The 19,152-nt window shown below is 44.3% G+C and overlaps 4 protein-coding genes across 4 annotated transcripts in view; 2 read left to right on the top strand and 2 right to left on the bottom strand.

The window, feature by feature from the left end:
• The window catches only part of LOC119950954 (interferon-induced protein with tetratricopeptide repeats 5-like), a 169,565-nt gene extending 162,537 nt beyond the window's left edge, over window positions 1–7,028 (bottom strand). Inside the window, exon 1 of the mRNA XM_038773979.1 lies at window positions 6,729–7,028. The gene's annotated coding sequence lies outside the window, so the exon portion shown is untranslated. The remainder of the gene's footprint in view (window positions 1–6,728) is intronic.
• LOC119950988 (interferon-induced protein with tetratricopeptide repeats 5-like) overlaps window positions 1–19,152 on the bottom strand; it is a 999,792-nt gene that overhangs the window by 352,684 nt on the left and 627,956 nt on the right. The window lies entirely within an intron of this gene.
• LOC119950956 (interferon-induced protein with tetratricopeptide repeats 5-like) overlaps window positions 1–19,152 on the top strand; it is a 189,296-nt gene that overhangs the window by 131,248 nt on the left and 38,896 nt on the right. The gene's annotated exons all lie outside the window — the stretch shown is intronic.
• Window positions 1,419–9,572, top strand: LOC119950963 (interferon-induced protein with tetratricopeptide repeats 5-like). Its single transcript, XM_038773993.1, has 2 exons — window positions 1,419–1,566; window positions 7,728–9,572. Exons 1-2 carry the CDS (start codon window positions 1,562–1,564, stop codon window positions 9,121–9,123), a joined length of 1,401 nt encoding a protein of 466 aa, XP_038629921.1. The 5' UTR covers window positions 1,419–1,561; the 3' UTR covers window positions 9,124–9,572.

The following is a 19,152-nucleotide window of genomic DNA, read 5'->3' on the forward strand; positions in this document are numbered from 1 at the left end:
GCCCCGACCGGGGACCAGAATCGGTTCCCGGTCGGGGAGGGGGAGGCTGGCGTCAAACCCGCCCGGATTTGATGCCAGCCTTACGGTTTCTCCCCCTCTGGGAGAATCGCGCCCGAAGTGCTTAGTTGTTTAAACTTTGGGCTGGATTCTCTGCCCCGCCACACCACTGTTCTGCCTCGACCCGCCAGCGGGATTCTGGCCGGTCAATGGGGTTTCCCATTTTGGGGCAGCCCCACACTATCGGGAAACCCCCGGCCGCCGACAAAACGGAGAATCCCGCCGGCAGAGAATCCCGCCGGCAGAAATTCCTGCCCAATGTCCACCCTCTTCTCAATAATTAGTCGGAGAACATTTCTGCTCATTCTGCGCTTAATGTTACACAAACTTTGTGACTAATTAGTGATAATGTCGGGGGCCAAGGGTGGTGGTGGCGAGAATGGACTTTCAAAGCATCAAAATGGAACCTGTCCCGACAATTTTGGATAATTTTTATGAGGGGCAGCATGAAATTGAGAAACCGGTGGGGACCAAGAATAGATTCTTGGAGAGACATCTGAGGTGTCAGCAACAGGAAGAGAAATCACTGCAATCCATTCCTCTGTCTCATCCTGATGTCATGTTGCCTTTCCATTTTGCTTCAGTTTTCAGTCCTGGAGAGGATTCTCCACAACGTCTCCACATCAGGCTCTTCCTTCACACAGAAATACCTTCAGCAGTGAAACCTTGATAAAGATTATTATTATCAATCCTTCTTTCGGGTAACTCTGGAAACCTCCCTCTGGGAAAACATTTGGTTACCTGTTATGATATCTCCCTTTTCTGGACTCACTCATTCTCCAAACATGTGCCTGAACCTGGTTAATATTCCAAATGACCTGTATCAAGGTTATCCCCACCGGAATTGTTTGAAATCTCTGCTCCAGTATCCTGACTCTCACTGAGTCCATGTTGTCCATCGCCTGTTTGCCATTCTACACAGGTTTCCATTTCCAAGAAGAAGCTGGAAGATCACTAACTTCCAAAGCACCAGAACCATTGGTGCTATGGATCAGAATTTCCTGCTCTGTAGGCCCTGACGTGGACATGAATAAGCCTCAATCAGTGAAGGGCATTCCATTTTGATGATGTTGATTTTCTGCATCTGATTAATTTACCTTTTGGTTTCCATTCGCTATATTCTGTTCAATTTCAATGGAACCGGAATCTGAATGGTATGAAGGATGTGGTTGGTGGATATGTATTTACGCGTGCGCGTTGGAAGATGTAATGAACTCCAATTGGCTTCATTGGTTGGCCAATTGGAGTATGAGCTTCCTCAATGATAGCTCATTGAGGGGGCCCATATAAGCACCTCTGTAGGCTTTGAGAGCCAGTCTTTAGTTGACTGGACTGCTAGCAGCACTGTTTGTAGCTGATCCTGTAATATCGTTATTGTAAATAAATATTGGTGTGGTGACGGAACTCCTGCCTCCCGTGGATTACGACAGAACAATTAGACACATCAATTTAAGACAACAGAATTTAAAGCGACTGAGCAGCCTGTCTATTCACTTAGATCACCATGAGGTAAGAGAGATTTCCATGTGTCAATAGAGTGTACAGTACAGACAGCAGTAGCTCAGTGGTATCATTGCTGCCTCTGAATCATGGTGTTATGGGTTCATGTCACTCCAGAGACCTGAGCACAAACTCCAGGCCTATTCTCACTGCAGTGTTGAGGGAATGCTGCATTGTCTGAGATGAGGCATACAATGGAGACAATTTTGATTCGCCGTTCGGTTACGCTGGTGGAATTCTCTGTTCCTGCTGCAGTGAATGGAGGTTTGGCTGAGTGCCAAATTCTCACTCACAACGGAGAATCCTGCCCAATGTCTGCCTCCTCATTTGGACTTAAATCAACTGGTGGCAGCACATCAAAGAAACTGTTGGGTGGGATTTTCCAGCCCTCTCCCTCCCCCACCACCCCCCACCACCGAGACCAGAAATTTCTGCCCAAGGTCAACAGACCTTCATATGGTCCGTCAAATTTTCCGTCACATCCGTGATGATTCCTGTGTTGGGCGGGACAGGAAAATTTGCCATCCGGAGTGCTCATTGGATCCATCTCAAAGCTAAAATCAAGAAAAGAGATCATCTAGTCAGTGTGGGAGAAATGTGGTTCAGGTTGCGAGGTTGTGCAGTTAAGGAAGTTGGATGTTCCATTAATAAACAGCCTCAGACATGGAACTGAAGTCAGATATTAAGGGATGTGTCTTCAGGTCCAGCAGAGGGCAGCAGAGCGGAGCCACTGATTGGCTGTTGTGGGGGGGAATTTGCATCAGTGCATTGCGGTCACTGTATCCAGAATTTGTTTTGGGCAGCACGGTAGCATAGTGGTTAGCACAATTGCATCACAGCTCCAGGGTCCCAGGTTCAATTCCGGCTTGGGTCACTGTCTGTGAGGAGTCTGCACATCCTCCCTGTGTGTGCGTGGGTTTCCTCCGGGTGCTCCGGTTTCCTCCCACAGTCCAAAGATGTGCAGGGTAGGTGGATTGGCCAAGATGAATTGCCCTGAGTGTCCAAAATTGCCCTTAGTGTTGGGTGGGGTTACTGGGTTATGGGGATAGGGTGGAGGTGTTGACCTTGGGTAGGGTGCTGTTTCAGGAGCCGGTGCAGACTCGATGGTCCGAATGGCCTCCTTCTGCACTGTAAATTATATGATATTCTATGAAAAGATCATGATGGAAAATGGGACTTGTCTTCACTGGAATTAAACTCGACACTTGACCACCCAACTCTATTATTCATCGAATTTTAACAGCAGCCAACACCGGAAAGTGCAGAGATTTAGCCTAAAACAGTGAGTGGGCCGGCACTGCGCCTCTGACTGGAATATCTGGGCTGTTATTATTGTTATTCATTTGTGAATAAGGTACTGTTGTTAAAATACAAAGGGCAGGACTTAGCGACCAACCTGCCGTGTGGTTTTCTGTGGTGAAGGATTTACTGGTCCCACCGTTATCAATGGGATTTCCCGTTGACTGCACCGCTCATCGCCGGGATACCCGTGCGTCGTCGGTCAGACCGGAATATCCCGCTGGCATGAACAGCCGATAAATCCGGCCAAAATGTGTCACAGTCCCAAATCCCATGTTCCTTGTGGTATACATCTAATATTGTTTCAGGATGTTAACAATTACATCAAAAGGATAACCAGTCTTTATATGAAATATTTCACACTCTCATGGTATCCCAGAAAACTCCCACATATAGCAAAGTGAAAATGATCGGATGATTTGTCGTGTTGAGGGGTGAATGTTGGCCAGGGCACTGGGAAATATTACAGCTTCTTCATTGAGTATTTCCATGGGATCCTTTCCATCCATCTGAATGGACAAATGGAGCCTTGCTTAAACACCTCAGCAAAACCTCAGCAACTTCAGGGGAGGCAATTATTGGTGTTGTCATGACCTCGTAAAAAAGGCATTTGCTTGAAGAAGTGTGTATGTGTTGGAGTGCCCTTTTTTAAATTTGTGAATGAATCAGTTTAGAAATGGAGAATGTCTTGTTGAAAATCAACCTGGAAATCCTTCCAATACATACAGGGAGAGATTCCTGGTCAGCCTCGTGGAGCGGCTCCCCTCAAGCTATAAGCCTCTGGTGACAGACTCCGGGAAAAATCTCATTCTGAAAACAGACAAAAGTCAGCTTTGTGCATCATGAAGTGTAGGAAAGTGAAACAACAATACTTTAAAAATTACCAGCTGCAAATCTTTGTCTTAAACAAGATAAAGATTAGTCGGTTACAAAATCACAGCTCATACATATATTTGTATGGACCAGATAGGACTGATGGAATTCATCTTGGCCAAGGGGTGATGGTGACACAGTGATAATGTCAGAGCTTCAAAAGGCGGTCCCGACCCCCATAGGGGTTTGTGCTGGGGCGTCACCTTTTAACATTTATATCAATGACTGAGGCCCGTATTTAATGGCATTTGGTGCTGAAAATTATCTCCCATGAGTTTCCCTCCAGTACTGGTCAACCCACCAGCTGATTCACCAGACTCACGCCTGGGAGTTAGTGGCAGTGGCCATTAGAAAATGAAATGAAAATCGCTTATTGTCACAAGTAGGCTACAATGAAGTTACTGTGAAAAGCCCCTAGTCGCCACATTCCGGTGCCTGTCCGGGGAGGCTGGTACGGGAATCGAACCGTGCTGCTGGCCTGCTTGGTCTGCTTTAAAAGCCAGCGATTTAGCTGAGTGAGCGAAACCAGCCCCAAACCAGATTGGGCAGCGTGACCAGGAGGACCACCATACGGCTCTCTGGCATCAGTTCTGCCTGCCTTCCAACAGGTCGGCAGCTGGCACCACGCACGCTCCCCACATCTGATCACATGCATGTACCCCAGCACTCCCTGGCACCCACCAGCACAACACTTCTATGTCCAGGTGCGTACCCACATATGTCATCTGCCATTGACCCCCACCCCCATACACAAAGCCCACAGTCCACAATGTCATCCTTCTCCCTCTCTGTCCCCGTAGGAGAAGTTATCCCAAAATAGACAGGAAGGCCCGGATGGGCGGCAGAGCTCCAGTCATCAGAGTCCTCAATCCTACAAGGTACGGGCCTTGGAGTTCCACCAGCACAGAGACACATATTGGTGGGCAGCACTAGTGGCCAGAATCTGGGGAAAATCTGATGAGCACTGCACAGTTGCTCATGCACATCAGGAGGAGGCAGGGAGACAGCAGTCAGAGGTCTGCTGGATCTCAGGACTCAGCTGAGTCACAGTCAGATGCTGAGCCTCTGGGCAAAGTTCTCCTGGAGTTGATGCAGATAATGGGACACGGTCACGAAATCCGAGAGGAGAGTGCATAGCCAATTGGAGGAGGCAAGAGGCCACAGACGCAGGAGATGGCATCGGCAATGCGAGACTCCGAGCCAACATTGGTCGGGTGACGACCACAGGGGAAAGCCTCGAGCACGGCGTCAGCATCTTGAGTGGTTGTGTCCAAGGCATGGCTCAATCAATGACGAATTTGGCTGAGGGCCTTGCCATCATGTCCCAGAAGCTGAGGGACATGTGTCAGATGCAGCTGGATATTTCCAAGGCGCTCTGGAGCATGTCCCTGTTGCTGAGGAGTATCGCTGACAGCATCAACACCATGGTGCAGACAATGGGGAAGGGCCAGGACCGGCAGAGCTAGATGACTCAGAGGCCTCTGGATCTCACTCCATCTGCGCCTCCACCCCATTGACACCCCCAGGACCCTATGGGCAATGCCCAGGCGCAGAGAGCCCTGCGGGCCGACACTGGTGCCTGCCACCGGATCTCATCCTCACCTGAATCCCCCCTCCTGACACTGGTGCATCTCAAGGTCAGTGGGCAGAACAGGGTTTCACTGGAAATGCCAGTGGCAGCAGTAAGTCATCTGGCTCCAGGCCCACCAGAGGACATCCACCAAAGGCATCAAAGGCCACAATACTGGTAGTCCCACCAGCTACTTCGGCAGACACGTGCCTGGTAGGTAATGACAGTGGCTGCCTCCACCTCTGATGTGCACCCTGAGGACTCACCGAGATCTAAAGCCCCTCGATGCAAACCCCGTACAGGTTATGGGTGTGAGTGTGCCGTCAGCTGGAAGACAGGAGTCAGACTTTGCATAAACCCAGGAGTACCAGAGCTTTCATCACAGTGGATTATCATTACAAAACATCATCTTGGGGTGGTCCTCAAAGATGCCGGGGATCTCCAAGTGTCCCAGAATGTAGCTACAATGGACGCTCCCCAGGAAGCATGCAAACCCATGCATGGTCCTGAGGTGGCTTTTGCACATTAGTTGAACATTCAGGGAGTGGAAGCCCTTCCTGTTAATGAAGGGCACTCCCTGTTGCCCCGGTGAACGCAAGACGACATGCGTGTCATTTATTACCCCTGGACCTGGGACATCCTGACGATGGCGGAGAATCCTACCGCAGTGGCATCTTGGTGGGCTTGCTCCAGCTCTAAGTTGTACACAAAGTATAAAAACCCCTGAAAACATAGTACTCAAACAGGAAGGCTATATATTTTCACAACAGTTGTAACAAGTAGCTCAAAACACCCCATAGAAGTAAACCCCCCACCCAAGTCAAACTTTCCAAACATTGAACCCACACAAAAACAAAGAAATGCAAACATGAACATAAATAGGGAACCCCAACAACTCCATAGCCACATGACTGTTTGTACCCAACATTCAAAAAAGCCTCAAGAATCTCAATCAACCTGTATTCAGCCCAAACATTTGATCAAAAGAATCCGCCTGCTCCGGCTCATCAAACAAAAAGTCTTTCCCTTCAAAGCTACTCCACCCCAAATTGGATCCCAGTTTTATACAGGGCACCTTTGGCCTTGTTGAATGCTTTTTGCCAGCTCCGCTCCCACATCCTGATAAAGCCTGATGATGTGACCTTCCTGTTTACAGTCACAATTTTCCTTTGCCTATCACAGAAACAGTTCTTTTTCCTAGAAGCTATGAAACTTCATAATTACTGCTCACGGTAGTTTGTTGGTCCGGGAATTGTGGCCTCGATCAAGCTCGTGAGGGGATGTGAGTTCACCCTCCCCCACAATCTTCCCAAAAATACTCGGTGAGAGTTAGGCCTTCCATCCCCTCTGGCAACCCCACAAGGTGAACATTTTGCCTCCTTGAATAATTCTCCAAATCATTCACTTTTACCTTCAGTGCTTCACTTACCTCAGCCGTCAGAGATATCTCCATTTGCAGAGAGTCAATCTGGTCGCTCTGCCTCGAAAGAGACACCTCCGTGCCTTGTATCACAGCACCATGCCCTTTTACCGTTTCGCTGGTCTTTTCCAACAGCAACCGAATGGGACCCAGGGCCTCTTCCATTGAGTTGCGTTAAGTTTGAATTATACAGTGCGGGAGACCGATGGCAGGATTTTCCATTTGGGAGACTGTGGGCAGATTCTCTGTACGTTCTCCGGCCAGAGCTGAATTGCACCTGATTTGGAGCCCAAATGCTGCGGTCCTGTGGCTGGGTCTCCCTCGCCCCCACAATGCAATTCAGCCAGTCAGCTAGGTTTAAACCCCCTCAGACCTTTGATCTGTAAGTATTTCATAGAATCATTGAGGTCTACAGCACAGAAAAGGCTTTCAGTCCATTACTTCTGTGCTGGTCTGTGTGTTCCTAAAAATGTTGCTGGACTATTTGAATGATATTCAAATGAACCAGCAAGAGGACGGTGAATACAGAAGAAATATGTGCAGTGTTTGCATCACATGATCAAAACATTGGCCCCATTAGAGCCTTTCTGGCTGGAACATTTCAGAACGCGTGGGCACTAGAGAATCAGTTAAAAAGAAACTGTCTGGAAAGGGACACAAAAAGTTGGTAAATCTGAACAGGGTGCAGAAACAAACAGGTCTGGAATTCACTGAATGGGTTTTGAGTGAATTAAAGCATGCACATTGTGAAACTATATAAACATGATACATTACACAAGTGGCATGTTATTCACTTGTAATTTCAATTTTGAAAGTTACCAGTTGAGGTCAGTCCTGGAATAAAATTAAATGTTACAAACTAATATGGTGCTACAGCATTGCTAAATATCCCTAATCTGTCACCAAGTGAGACAGCCTTAGAATTAATTCCAAGAATTAAAATTGCAAAATATACAAGGTATGATTTCTGGAAAAAGTTGGTTGTGAAAGATATTTTTTCTCTTGCAGTATCATACAGAAGAACTTGTTGAAAGTGAAGCTCAATCAGCTTCAATGCCACTTCACGTGGATTCCACAGAAAGATAACATTGATCTGGACGGTATGAAGCAAACTTTACAAGATTCAGTGAAGTTTGATGAGAAATATCAAGCCACCTCTTACAACCAACTCGCTTTTGTAAACTGTCTGCAAGAAAACTGTGAGGAGGCGATTCAAAACTTAAAGGAAGCTGAAAGAATTCTGAGGGACAATCATGAAGATGAGTTTGATAAAAGAATCATCGTCACCTATGGAAACTATGCCTGGGTATATTTTCGCATGGGGAAACTGACAGAGGCTCAGTCCTACCTCGACAAACTGGAGAGGATCTGTCAACAATTTCCTGGTGCCTCTGGGTACACAGCAATGATACCTGAAGTATACGGGGAGAAGGGTTGGTCACTGCTGAGTTCTGCAGCTAAATGCTATGAAGAGGCAGTGGAATGTTTTCAAAGGGCCCTGGAAGAAGATACGGATAACGTTGAATGGAACTTTGGCTTTGCAACTGCCCTGATGCGTCTGGAAGAGCATTCTGGGAAGCCAGAGAATGGGAAATTCAGTGAATTAGTGATGCAGTTGAAACGTGTTCTGGAGCTTGATCCAGGTCACACTGTAGCCATGGTTCTGCTGGCTTTAAAACTGCAAGACCTCAATGAAAATGAGAAAGCACTCAGATTAGTTGAACAAGCATTGCAGAAGACCCCTGATCAACTATACATGATACGCTACGCAGCAAAATTTTACAGAAGAGCTGGAGAAGTGGGAAAAGCTTTGGAACTTTTGGAGAAAGGATTGAAAATTATCCCAAACTCTGCCTTCTTCCATCATCAAATAGGTCTGTGTTACAAAATCAAACTAATCCAGCTGATCAAATCTGACAGCAAAAGCAGTCGCAATTTTAAACTTCAACGAAAAGTTACATTGATTAATCAATGCAAGCACCATTTTGATGAAGCATTCAGGCTCAAGCCATCACTTATCATGGCAAAACTAGCATTTGCAGAAATCTGCACAATAGATAAAGACCATGACAAAGCAGAAGCCATCTACAAAAACTTATTGAATTTGGAATATATTACCTTGGAAAATAAGCAAGAAATATATCTTGAGGCTGGGAAATTTGAATTTTATCACAAAAAATCTGAATTAAATGCCAGCAAATGTTATCTGGAAGGATTTAAAATCAAACATGCTTCAAAGGCACGAGAAAGGTGTCGCTACTACTTGGAGAAGACAGCTGAGAATCGGCTTTGCGAGAACCGAAGAGATATCCAGGCTTTTTGCATTCGTGGGATCATACATATGGTGGATGGGCAGGAATGCTTTGAAAAGGTTTTGGAGATTGAACGTAGCAACGAAGAATAGTTATGCGCTCTCCCTAAATCAAGCTTTTCCACCTGGGATAACAATGAAATTCCGAGTGAACAGATTTGAAAGATATTCTTTGATATCTCAAGATGTTTGGTGGAGAATAATTTCATTTATTTTCTGTCGCAATTTCGTTCCAAATAGCATATATTATTTCCTTTTCCTTGGTCCTATTCCTGTGTGTGGAAAGAAACAAAGAAGATGATTTTGGGATCGGTGATTTATTGAGACAATTTGGACAGAGCACAATGATTGCTATGAATTTTAGGAGCTGATTCTATAATAATAAACATTACATGGGCCCGATTTTAACGCCAGATATATTTTGTTGAATGTGTAATGAGAGCATTTGGAAACTCACCCTTTTGCTGTAGAAATCAAATTCAAAAATGATTAAAACCAGAGTTTCAAGGGCTGCATTGCAGCACAGTGGTTAGCACTGTTACTTCACAGCGCCAGGGTCCCAAGTTCCATTCCCAGCATGGGTCACTGTCTGTGTGGAGACTGCTCCTTCTCCCCGTGTCTGCGTGGGTTTCCTCCGGGTGCTCTGGATTCCTCAGAAGGATGAGTTTGTTGGGTGAATTGGACATTCTGAATTTTCCCACAGTGTACCCGAACAGGCGCTGCAGTGTGGCGACTAGGGGATTTTCACAGGAACTTCATGGCAGTGTGAACGTAAGCCTATTTGTGACACTAATAAAGATTATTATTATTATGCCAACAGTCCACTTCCTGAGGTGAGTTAAAGGAGATTCTGGGAGTGACTCATGCTGCGAAAAGGGAAAGTCCAGAGCAGAGAATCTCGAAACTTTCATCTGGCACCTGATGGGCACCACTGCCCAAAGGAAAATAAAACAATTCCCTCTTGACATCCTGATTCTCTCAGAGCTCCTTCAGCCTTTTGTAAATATTACAGCAGCTTCCCCCACTCAGGGCAGAGTTGGCAGCGCAGTCCGTGACCAGTGATGTCACCAGAACCCAGTCCCTGTATGTTAATGAGGACCCACTCACTTTGGGTGAGCAGTTTAACCCAGTTTCACCAAGTGGGTACATGTAAAATCACCTCCATCAAATTCTAGTGGAGCCTAAATTACTGGCAGACAGATATAATTTGATGCCCAAATATAAATGATATACATGTGTTTTATAATGATCACTGTCTGTTCAGTGTATTTTAACAGCAATGTATATTAAATGATTGAGTGTGTAGCTGATGGTGTTTCTATGATAATAATGGTGTAATAACAGTATCCAATCCAGCCACAGAGAGTATAATAAATCCATTCTGCCACCCTATCTTTCACTTGCTGCCTCTTCACAGAAATGTTCCCCATTGGGTGAAAGGCTTTCCATCTGTGACAGCGGAGAAAGGGCCAACAATCACTGCAGACTCTTCAGATAAATCAACAGCTTGATTCTGTTGCTGTGAGGATTTGCTGACAGACGATCAGACTCCCATCCAGAGCGTTCATTCAGATCTCAGCCTCTGTCACTGGGAGTCTCGCTGTCCTGTAACTTGTCAGCTTCACCAACTCTCCATCAAACCATCTGACTCCCTCATTGGCCAACACAGAGCAGCCTGGACAATACCCAGGAAAGACCATTTCTACAGACTGTACCATCTCACTGAGGAGGGAAAGCAGTAACTGGGGGAAGTCTAAAGGATATAAAATGGATGAATGTGGGTTAAAAAGAATAAAACCTCATGGCTGCTGATATTGATTTTCGTAACAGAGAGATCAATTGTAATTGTATAATCCAAGATTGAATGTTAATATGACCAATAAAATGAAACTGTGGCTAAGATTTGATTTGTATTATTGACCTGGGTGAATGGGGACAGTTAGTGCGGTACAGAGTATGACGTGGAAAAAAAATCAGGAAAATAATTTCTGGTATTTGATTATGTTCATAGTCAGTTGTCACCATTTCACAGGTTCCATCCTGATCAACACACACCAACTTGTGCAAAAGCTGCAAAGCCCCTTTTCTTAACGCTGTCACTCTCTCGGCTAAATAAAGACACTGCAGAGGGATGAAAGCTCAGAGGTTATAACATTCCAAATGATGCAATCTTTATCAATGCAGACACAGGTTTGAACAACAGAAGTTACACATGTCGATGATATTTCCCTCAGAATACAGACAATGATTCTCTGCCAATGAGAATGGTTTCCAATCTCCATTTGCCTCTTTGTCTACTTTTTAAATTGAAATTAATTGAAACTTTTGATTCCTCTCAGTCATAGATTTCCTGCTGCTGATTGGATATGGATGCTTCAAAATGTAAAATAATCATCAATTCTCAAGTGGGAAATGGAGGAATTTGTAAAATAATTGAACAAATTTCCTTCCCTTTTTGGTCAAAATGTTAAAAGAAAATCCAGTCACTCACTGTAAAACCAAAATTACTGGAAAATGCACCAAATTAGTTGCAATGAAACTGTTTGGAGTTCATTAACTGGTGTATTCTTTAAAGCTTCAGCGAGTTTTTAATAGTTCTCTAAGTTTGGAAAGTAAAGAATATTCATCAGGTTGGCTGTTGAAGGACCAGGATTGGTCATTGATTTGGTGCCCCGTGTCATTAAAAACCCTGCTACGGTTGCTGCTCTCCACATAAATAATGGAAACTGTTGTAGGGTCGTCTCACTCGGAGGTCTGGACGTTTGCATGATTGAGCATAAATAATTTCTTCTAAAACACCATTATTTACATTATGACAGCTAAGGTAGTCGTAGAAAAGCACACAGTTCTTCACACTATGGTCTACCCTAATAAGTACCATCTGGCCACGGGTCTAACTTTATGTCTAAAATTTTCCAAGCTATAAACCATATTTTAGGTAGAAGGCAACAAAAGTCAACCGCCCATCACCCAAAATCTCAGGGAACTTTGGAGAGATATCATTAGACTCTCAAAAACCCTGATTAGGGCCCATTGCCATGAATATCCAAGAGAATGGGACAGGGGATTAGACTATTTATGGTTTGCCACCAGGAAAGTTGATGGAAGAGAAGTTTCTAAAACAAGAAGAATCCTCAATGTTGGATTCCTTGTCCACCTTTCTGGAAAGACTCACAGGTGCTTGTCAGATAGCCCAAGAGCATTTAAAGGTGGGCGGAATTCTCCGCAACGCCCAAAGCCGTCGTGAAACCCGGAATGTTTCACGAAGGCATCGGAGGCCGTTCCTCGCCCACTATTCTCCCCCCTTCGGGGGGCTAGGAGCGGCGTGCCGTAAATCTCGGCCATCGGGCCTTGACGCTGGCGTCAAAGAGGCGCGCCGAGAATGACGCGGCGGTGGCGCCTAATGACATCAGCCGCACTTGCACAGGTTGGTCGGCACCAACCCGCGCATGCGCGGTTTCCGTCTTCCACTCCACTGCCCCGCAAGGCGTGGTGGCTTGATCTTGCGGGGCGGCCGAGGGGAAAGCGTGCGTCTCTTGGAGACGCCGGCCCGACGATCGGTGGGCACAGATCACGGGCCAGTCCCTCCCGAGCACGGCTGTGGTGCTCACTCCCCTCTCCGCCCCCCACACACCACAAACAAACCTTTGGCGCCATGTTCACGCCAGCAGCGACCAGGTGTGGTTGCCGCCGGCGTGAACAGGTCGGGAACGGCAGGCCGCTCAGCCCATCCGGGCCGGAGAATCGCGGGTCGCAAAACACGACACGCCATTTTGAGGGGGGGGGTGGGTGGGAGAATCGCAGGGGGGGCCAGAGTGGCCCTCCCGCAATTCTCCCACACGGCCTGGGCAGTGGAGAATCGCGCCCAGGAAATTGTGGGCAGACAAACATGCCAGGTCCAGAGCATTCAAAGCTGCAGATGAGGTGCTGGAAGATACTAGTGTGTCAGAAGTAGTGGGACAGGTTAAAAGTTCACAGAGCCACTCTCCTGTGATACGACAATCAAATGCAGTAATACTGGAACAGTTGGATACTACGTTTGCATACTTAGCAGAAGAGAAATGAAAAGATCTGAGAAGGCTACTGCAAAATCATAAGTAGTGACACACCAAAGACCCCCCAAAAAAGAGAGGCCCCCACCAGAGATCCCCCAAAACAGGATCACTGTCTGGAAGCCAGAGGGCAGTCCAAACAGAGACGGTGACTACTTAATCTTTTTCTTTAATTTAGGGGATCCAATTCATTTTTTCCAATGAAGGAACAATTTAGCATGGCCAATCCACCTACCTTGCACATCTTTGGGTTGTGGGGGCGAAACCCACACAAACACAGGGAGAATGTGCAAACTCCACACAGGCAGTGACCCAGAGCTGGGATCGAACTTGTGACCCCGGCGCCGTGAGGCAGCAGTGCAAAGCACTGCGGCACTGCGCCACTCTTGTTGTTATTCATTACAGGGGAGTACAACATTACTCTTTTTTTCTCAAATTGTTGTTTCACCTCTGGCACCTACAAGGCCGATTTTCATTTGTTTCCATAGCGAAACTAATTTCCTGGAACAAGTCACTCGTCTGTCACCAGAGGCTTAAAGCTTGAGGGACACCACGACTCATCAAGCATGTCTAACCAGGAGACTCTCCCACTACTACAGTCTGCCACTGGAGTGTTGGAAGGATTTTGAAAGTTCAAACTCAACCCATTGGCCGCATTACAGACACATGTTCCTTGGCTATTATGTCCTGCCGCGGGTCTGGAACACAAAGATTCTGGCCCAGAAGCAGGGACGCGAGTCATTGCACCATGGATCCAGCTGCTACACGCTTTCAGCTGCACTGGTTAAACAATACTACGTTCTGCCTGATTAGTTCACTGATTATTTTTAAAAGGTTGGTTCAGCCTTTTAGTAAATTTTGCTGATCCTTTTTGCAATCTGGCTAGATGCTTTGACCCTGTCTTTGATCAGGTTTGGCTTTGGAAATCCATGTCATAGAATCAAAGGAAGTCATAGAATCCCTCTCATGCAGAAGGAGGCCATCCAGCCCATCGAGTCTGCGCCAACTCTCCGAAGGAGCACCCTACCAAGCTTATAGACCCACCCTCAACCCTTAACCTCAACTAACGTATTTGGACACAAAGGGACTATTTGTTGGCACTGCCAATCAACCTAAGCTGCACATCTTTGGACTGTGAGAGGAAACCTGGAACACCCAGAGCAAACCCATACAGACACAAGGAGAAAGTGCAAACTCCACACAGTTACCCAAGGTAGGAATTGAACCTGGGTCCCTGACATCATGAGGCAGCAGTGCTAACCACTGTGCCACTGTGCCTTCCCCTGTACTCTGCTGGCATCATTTGCGGCTGCATAGTGAAACTTTCTTCTGCCCTCAGACTCCCCACCTCAACTGGAGCTTTCTTAGGCAATCTCCAGCTGTGTGTTCAAATTAGCTGCACTTTCCTCAGGTACAGCTCCAGTTTATTTCTTGTTTCATGTCTTGAAATGTTGGGTCCTTCACCTGATTGGGAATTTTGGGCTCCTTCACTTGCTGCCACCATGTTGTAAGGTTGTTTGGTGTCTCACCAACAGGTAAGATGCCTTTGCGATGGAATGCCAGCTGTCTATTGTTAACACTCAACCTGATAAATATCTCCAAGATAGAACCCTACCAAGGTGTTATCTGCATGTCGACTTCTCTCAGTCTCTCTCCACGCACAGTCTACAATCATGTCATTCTCTGCATCATAATGAGGGTGGTATTATATCCCCAGTCCCTCCTTAGCCCTTACTAACCCAAACACTCTTAGACAACAGAAACCTGAATGAGATACGAGAGTGTGATCAGTGCCCATGGGGTTGCACCTAACTCGAGAGTCAACATCTCTGGGGAGAGATAGGAGAAGCAGCAAATAGCCGAGAAAAAGAATAAGAAACAAGAATGTTTCTGGTTGCTGAGTGATTCCAGGCCCCAGGATGTATTTTCTGTGACTGGACAGAAATTGCATCAACCTCGAACACAGAGCTGACTACTGGGTGTTCTGGAAAACCGATACAAACATTTACACAAAAATGCAGAGCAACAGTTGAAATAATGGTCACAATGAGATGCAATTGTTGAACTCCTCAATATGTTATGCTACAGTGATAATAATAAAGGTTATTATTATATTATTATGTAGAGTTCTAGAGGCAGTACAATTGCACTGGACAAAGGAGTTAGTGAGCCTCTTATCCATATCTCTCTTTCAATCATTCTTTCTCTCATTTTCTTCTCCTTTCGTTCTCTCACAAAATCCCTCCCTAATTTTATATCTTTTCTCTTTCTTCCATTATCACGTTCTCATTTTCTATCTCTTCCTATTCTCTTTCCTTTCTCTTTCTTTGCCGTCTTAATTTCCCCTTTTCCCACTGTCTTTTTCATTCTGCCTCTCCCATTCTTTATTTTCCGACTATTTCCTTTGTCCCTTATTGCTCTTTCTCTTTCTCTCTGCCATTTTTTCTCTTTCTTTCTATCACATTCTCAATATCAATATGACTAAGTTGACAGATCAATATGACTAAGCCAACAATGTTAGCATAGCGATTAACTTGTCCTTCACAAACTGCTGAAAGTATGTTGCTGTCTATTGTTGTGATCCATGTAGAAACTGCAACTAATCTTTAAAACAAGATGAATTTCTCCGTGACCATCAGAAATAACCAAATGACAAGATTTCGCAATTTCAGAAGCTCACTGTAACAAACATAATAAAATCAGTTCAGACTTAACAGGTAACTAATACATTAAACTAATTTTAGAAAGTACTTTCACATTTTCCAATGAATGAAACTGAAAAATGCCCTGTTTTAATCTTTTTGATTTCAGCTAAACTTCTGGCTGATATTTAGCATCAAAGATAAAGTCGTGAGTTATTCCTAGCTTTCAAGCGAACTTATTTCCCTCTGCCAACCCAGGTCAAATCTCCTTCAAAAGTCGTTCCACTCAGCCTGAGTATTCTTGAACCAACTTCTGTCAGCAAGACCAATCTTTGTTACCCCTTGATGTGGTAATAAGGAGTTAATTAGGTTACTAAGAGTTATACTTGCGAATCAGTTTCATTGCATTTTTCCATAAACCTGATCTTATATACAAGATCTGTTTCTCTAGATGTATTTTTCCAGATGTGAAGTCACTGCAGCTGATAAACCCGGGTGGTTTTTACATTTTGTACTGTTGCATCAGCTGCTTATCTGTGAGAATATGATTATGGCCTGTAACTTTTGTGTATCGCCGGCAAGCCATGGCCTGCCAATACTGAGAGAGAAGAGTGCACACTTATCTGTGCTCAAAAATTGTGGAGAACTACTTGGCTCCAGCAGCAGCCTGGGGCCTGCAGCGAGGCAGTCTGTGCAGGCCCCAGCACGGCACAGTTTGAATGTAGGCACGTCCGCTTGTGATGGAGAAACTATGGGAATGTCTATTGAGGGCATGGATTTAAACTGAGGTTTGTATTGAAGACAACAAGCAACAGGTTTCACAACTATATTAAAGGTGTGTTGAAGTTTCTTAACCTTTTTTTAATTCTTTCTTTTACACAGGAAGTTTTATTATTATTGATTCTTTGAAAGTAGTTTTTAATTTTATGTTTTATGATAGAAGGCGATTGAAGGTTAACATTTATAAATAAACAAAGGTTTTATTTGTTTTAAATCTGTGAAACTATTTAAATCTGCGCTATATTATTATGCAACTTTACATGTGGCATGATTAAAGATGTTTGTATGTTTTCATTTAGAATATGCAACTGAAAATTTAGTTGGGAAGAAGAGAAGTCAGAACTTTTCGGACCACGAACAAGGGAGATTCTTGAAGCAGGACAAAATGTAAATAACAGTGTCTCCTTACAGACATGAAGAAGGGTGTCATTAAAATTTGTTACAAGATGGTTCTGATCTGGCCGTAAGATATAATAATGCCCCGTCCCCCCCACCCAACAGATTTATTTCCTTTCAGCTGTCACTGTCTTTGTAACATCTGATTTTTAAAAAATGTGTTTTCATCATTATTATATTTCTGCCTTGTTTACTTCAATTATCTTATTCATTTATAATTATCTCAATTAAATGTTGTGTTTCAGTCAGGCATTTGCACAAGTTTAATGGAAACAGTTTGTGAACAAAACTACTGTTAGAAATACAACATTTTGAAACCATGTTAACATATAACTGAACATTTAACATTCTCAGCTGCTGTATGACATTTTGTTAAATAATTAACTCAACATTTCCAAATTCCTTGCAATAAAATATAGCTTTTCACCTTAACATAGTGCTCAATAAAATAAACCTTTTCACTTTAAAAATGTGATCAATAAAATATGTCTTTTCCTTTAACGAAGCGATCAATGAAATATATATTGTTGCTTGAGCACAACGGTTCTGTTGTCTTTCTGTAAATAGGGGAGAGAGGCGAGGGGCGAGGATTGATGAATGGATGGGAGGGGAGGGAGAGGATTGTGAGGAGGGGGAGGGGGAAAGGGGAGGTGAGGGGGAAGAAGGGAGGGTTCCATGCCTAAATTTAGCAGATGCCGTATCACCTGAAGCTTAGGCTTCCTCACCTGCACCAGGAGGTACGTCTGCATTAGGCTCCATATTGCACTCTTCCAGCTCCTCCACTCCTGGTGGCAAATCATCTTCTAGGTGAATGCTCAGTCCATGCTGAAGGCCAAAGTTGTGCAATGCACAACACACTATAACAGTCGTGAGTTTTATCTTAACTGTTAAGGCAATGTGGCCACAGAGTTCGGTTTCAAGTCTTCCTTCAACATTTCACAAAGGTGTCCCATTGCTTCCTTGCTGAATGGTTGACTCCTGACACACATTTCATTTGGTATCTTTTGCCTGTATACTCTGAGTGGTGGGTAATTGATTTGCTTTCTCATCAGTCAGACATATAGCCTGACTCCAGATTTTGAATCTGCAGTGGATTCTGCAATACCTGTCAGAAAGACAGTTCGCATTAGCTTACAGTAGACTTGCATACGTCAACTAAGGCATTAACCTTTGTTAAAGTATTTGAAGTAATCACTGATGCTTGGAACGATCAACATTACATCAGGGAAGCTCTTGAACAACACAGCTTAAAACACATTGCAAAGTCCAAATGCACAATAGCTCTTGGCATTGAAAATATGGAAAGATGTGTCATTTGAAACATGGAAGTCTGGCAATATCTGGTCTGAGAGAAACATGAGAGGATACAAGGAAAGATCCCACAAAGGGTTTACAGCAGCTGAAAAGAGCAGGATTAGAAAATGCAGATTCTTTCTCTCAAGCAGGCTTAGCAAACACACAGGATTTTTGTGTGAGGCCAAAAAGAATGGTTCACACCTTCATTGAAAGTAACTATCTTAGTAAGCAGCTGGAAAAGCATGGATGAAGGTTTCAGTTGAATTAAGTGACGAATGTTTAAAACAGACAGGTCTTTCAAGTTATAACCAAGTGAATTTTTAGCATACAGCTAAATGCAAATGTTTCACACCTTCATTGAAATCAACTCTCTTTGTGAACAGCTGGAAAGGAAAGGATGAGTTTCAGTTGAATTTGGTGAAAATTCTAGGTGTGAAATTCTACTAACACCAAGTAAATTAAAGAAAATTGGAGACTATCAGTCTATGAGAAACGTAATTTAAAGCCAAAATCTAAGTCAAAATTATGAGCTGGGGACCCAATTGGAAAATAAAACTAAAGAAGTGACAGGAATTAAAAGTAACACCTCTTGAAACCAAAGCATTTTTGAATATCGCAAAGCAACTTTGAATAACACAAAGGACAATGTAATCTGATCTGAGGGCTGAGGCCATGCCCAAAATGAATACTTTCTTGTATTAGAATGTTTAGATCAAAGACACTTTTTACAATCAAAGCAAAATAATAGTTACTTTACAATCAGGTAATAAAAAACTTAATAACTGTTAGAGAGAGAATATAAACCCTGGGAGCAGAACCAGAACCAGAACTCAGGGAGAAGGAGACAAGGAACAAGAGAAGCAAGCAGATTCAGCTTAGTCAGCTCGGTCATGGGAAAGACAAGACACAGCAACCGAGCTAAAACAGCTAATACATCTAAGGAAGACTAGAATTTA

This window comes from Scyliorhinus canicula, chromosome 16 (assembly GCF_902713615.1).
Source record: "Scyliorhinus canicula chromosome 16, sScyCan1.1, whole genome shotgun sequence".
NCBI classification, from domain to species: domain Eukaryota; kingdom Metazoa; phylum Chordata; class Chondrichthyes; order Carcharhiniformes; family Scyliorhinidae; genus Scyliorhinus; species Scyliorhinus canicula.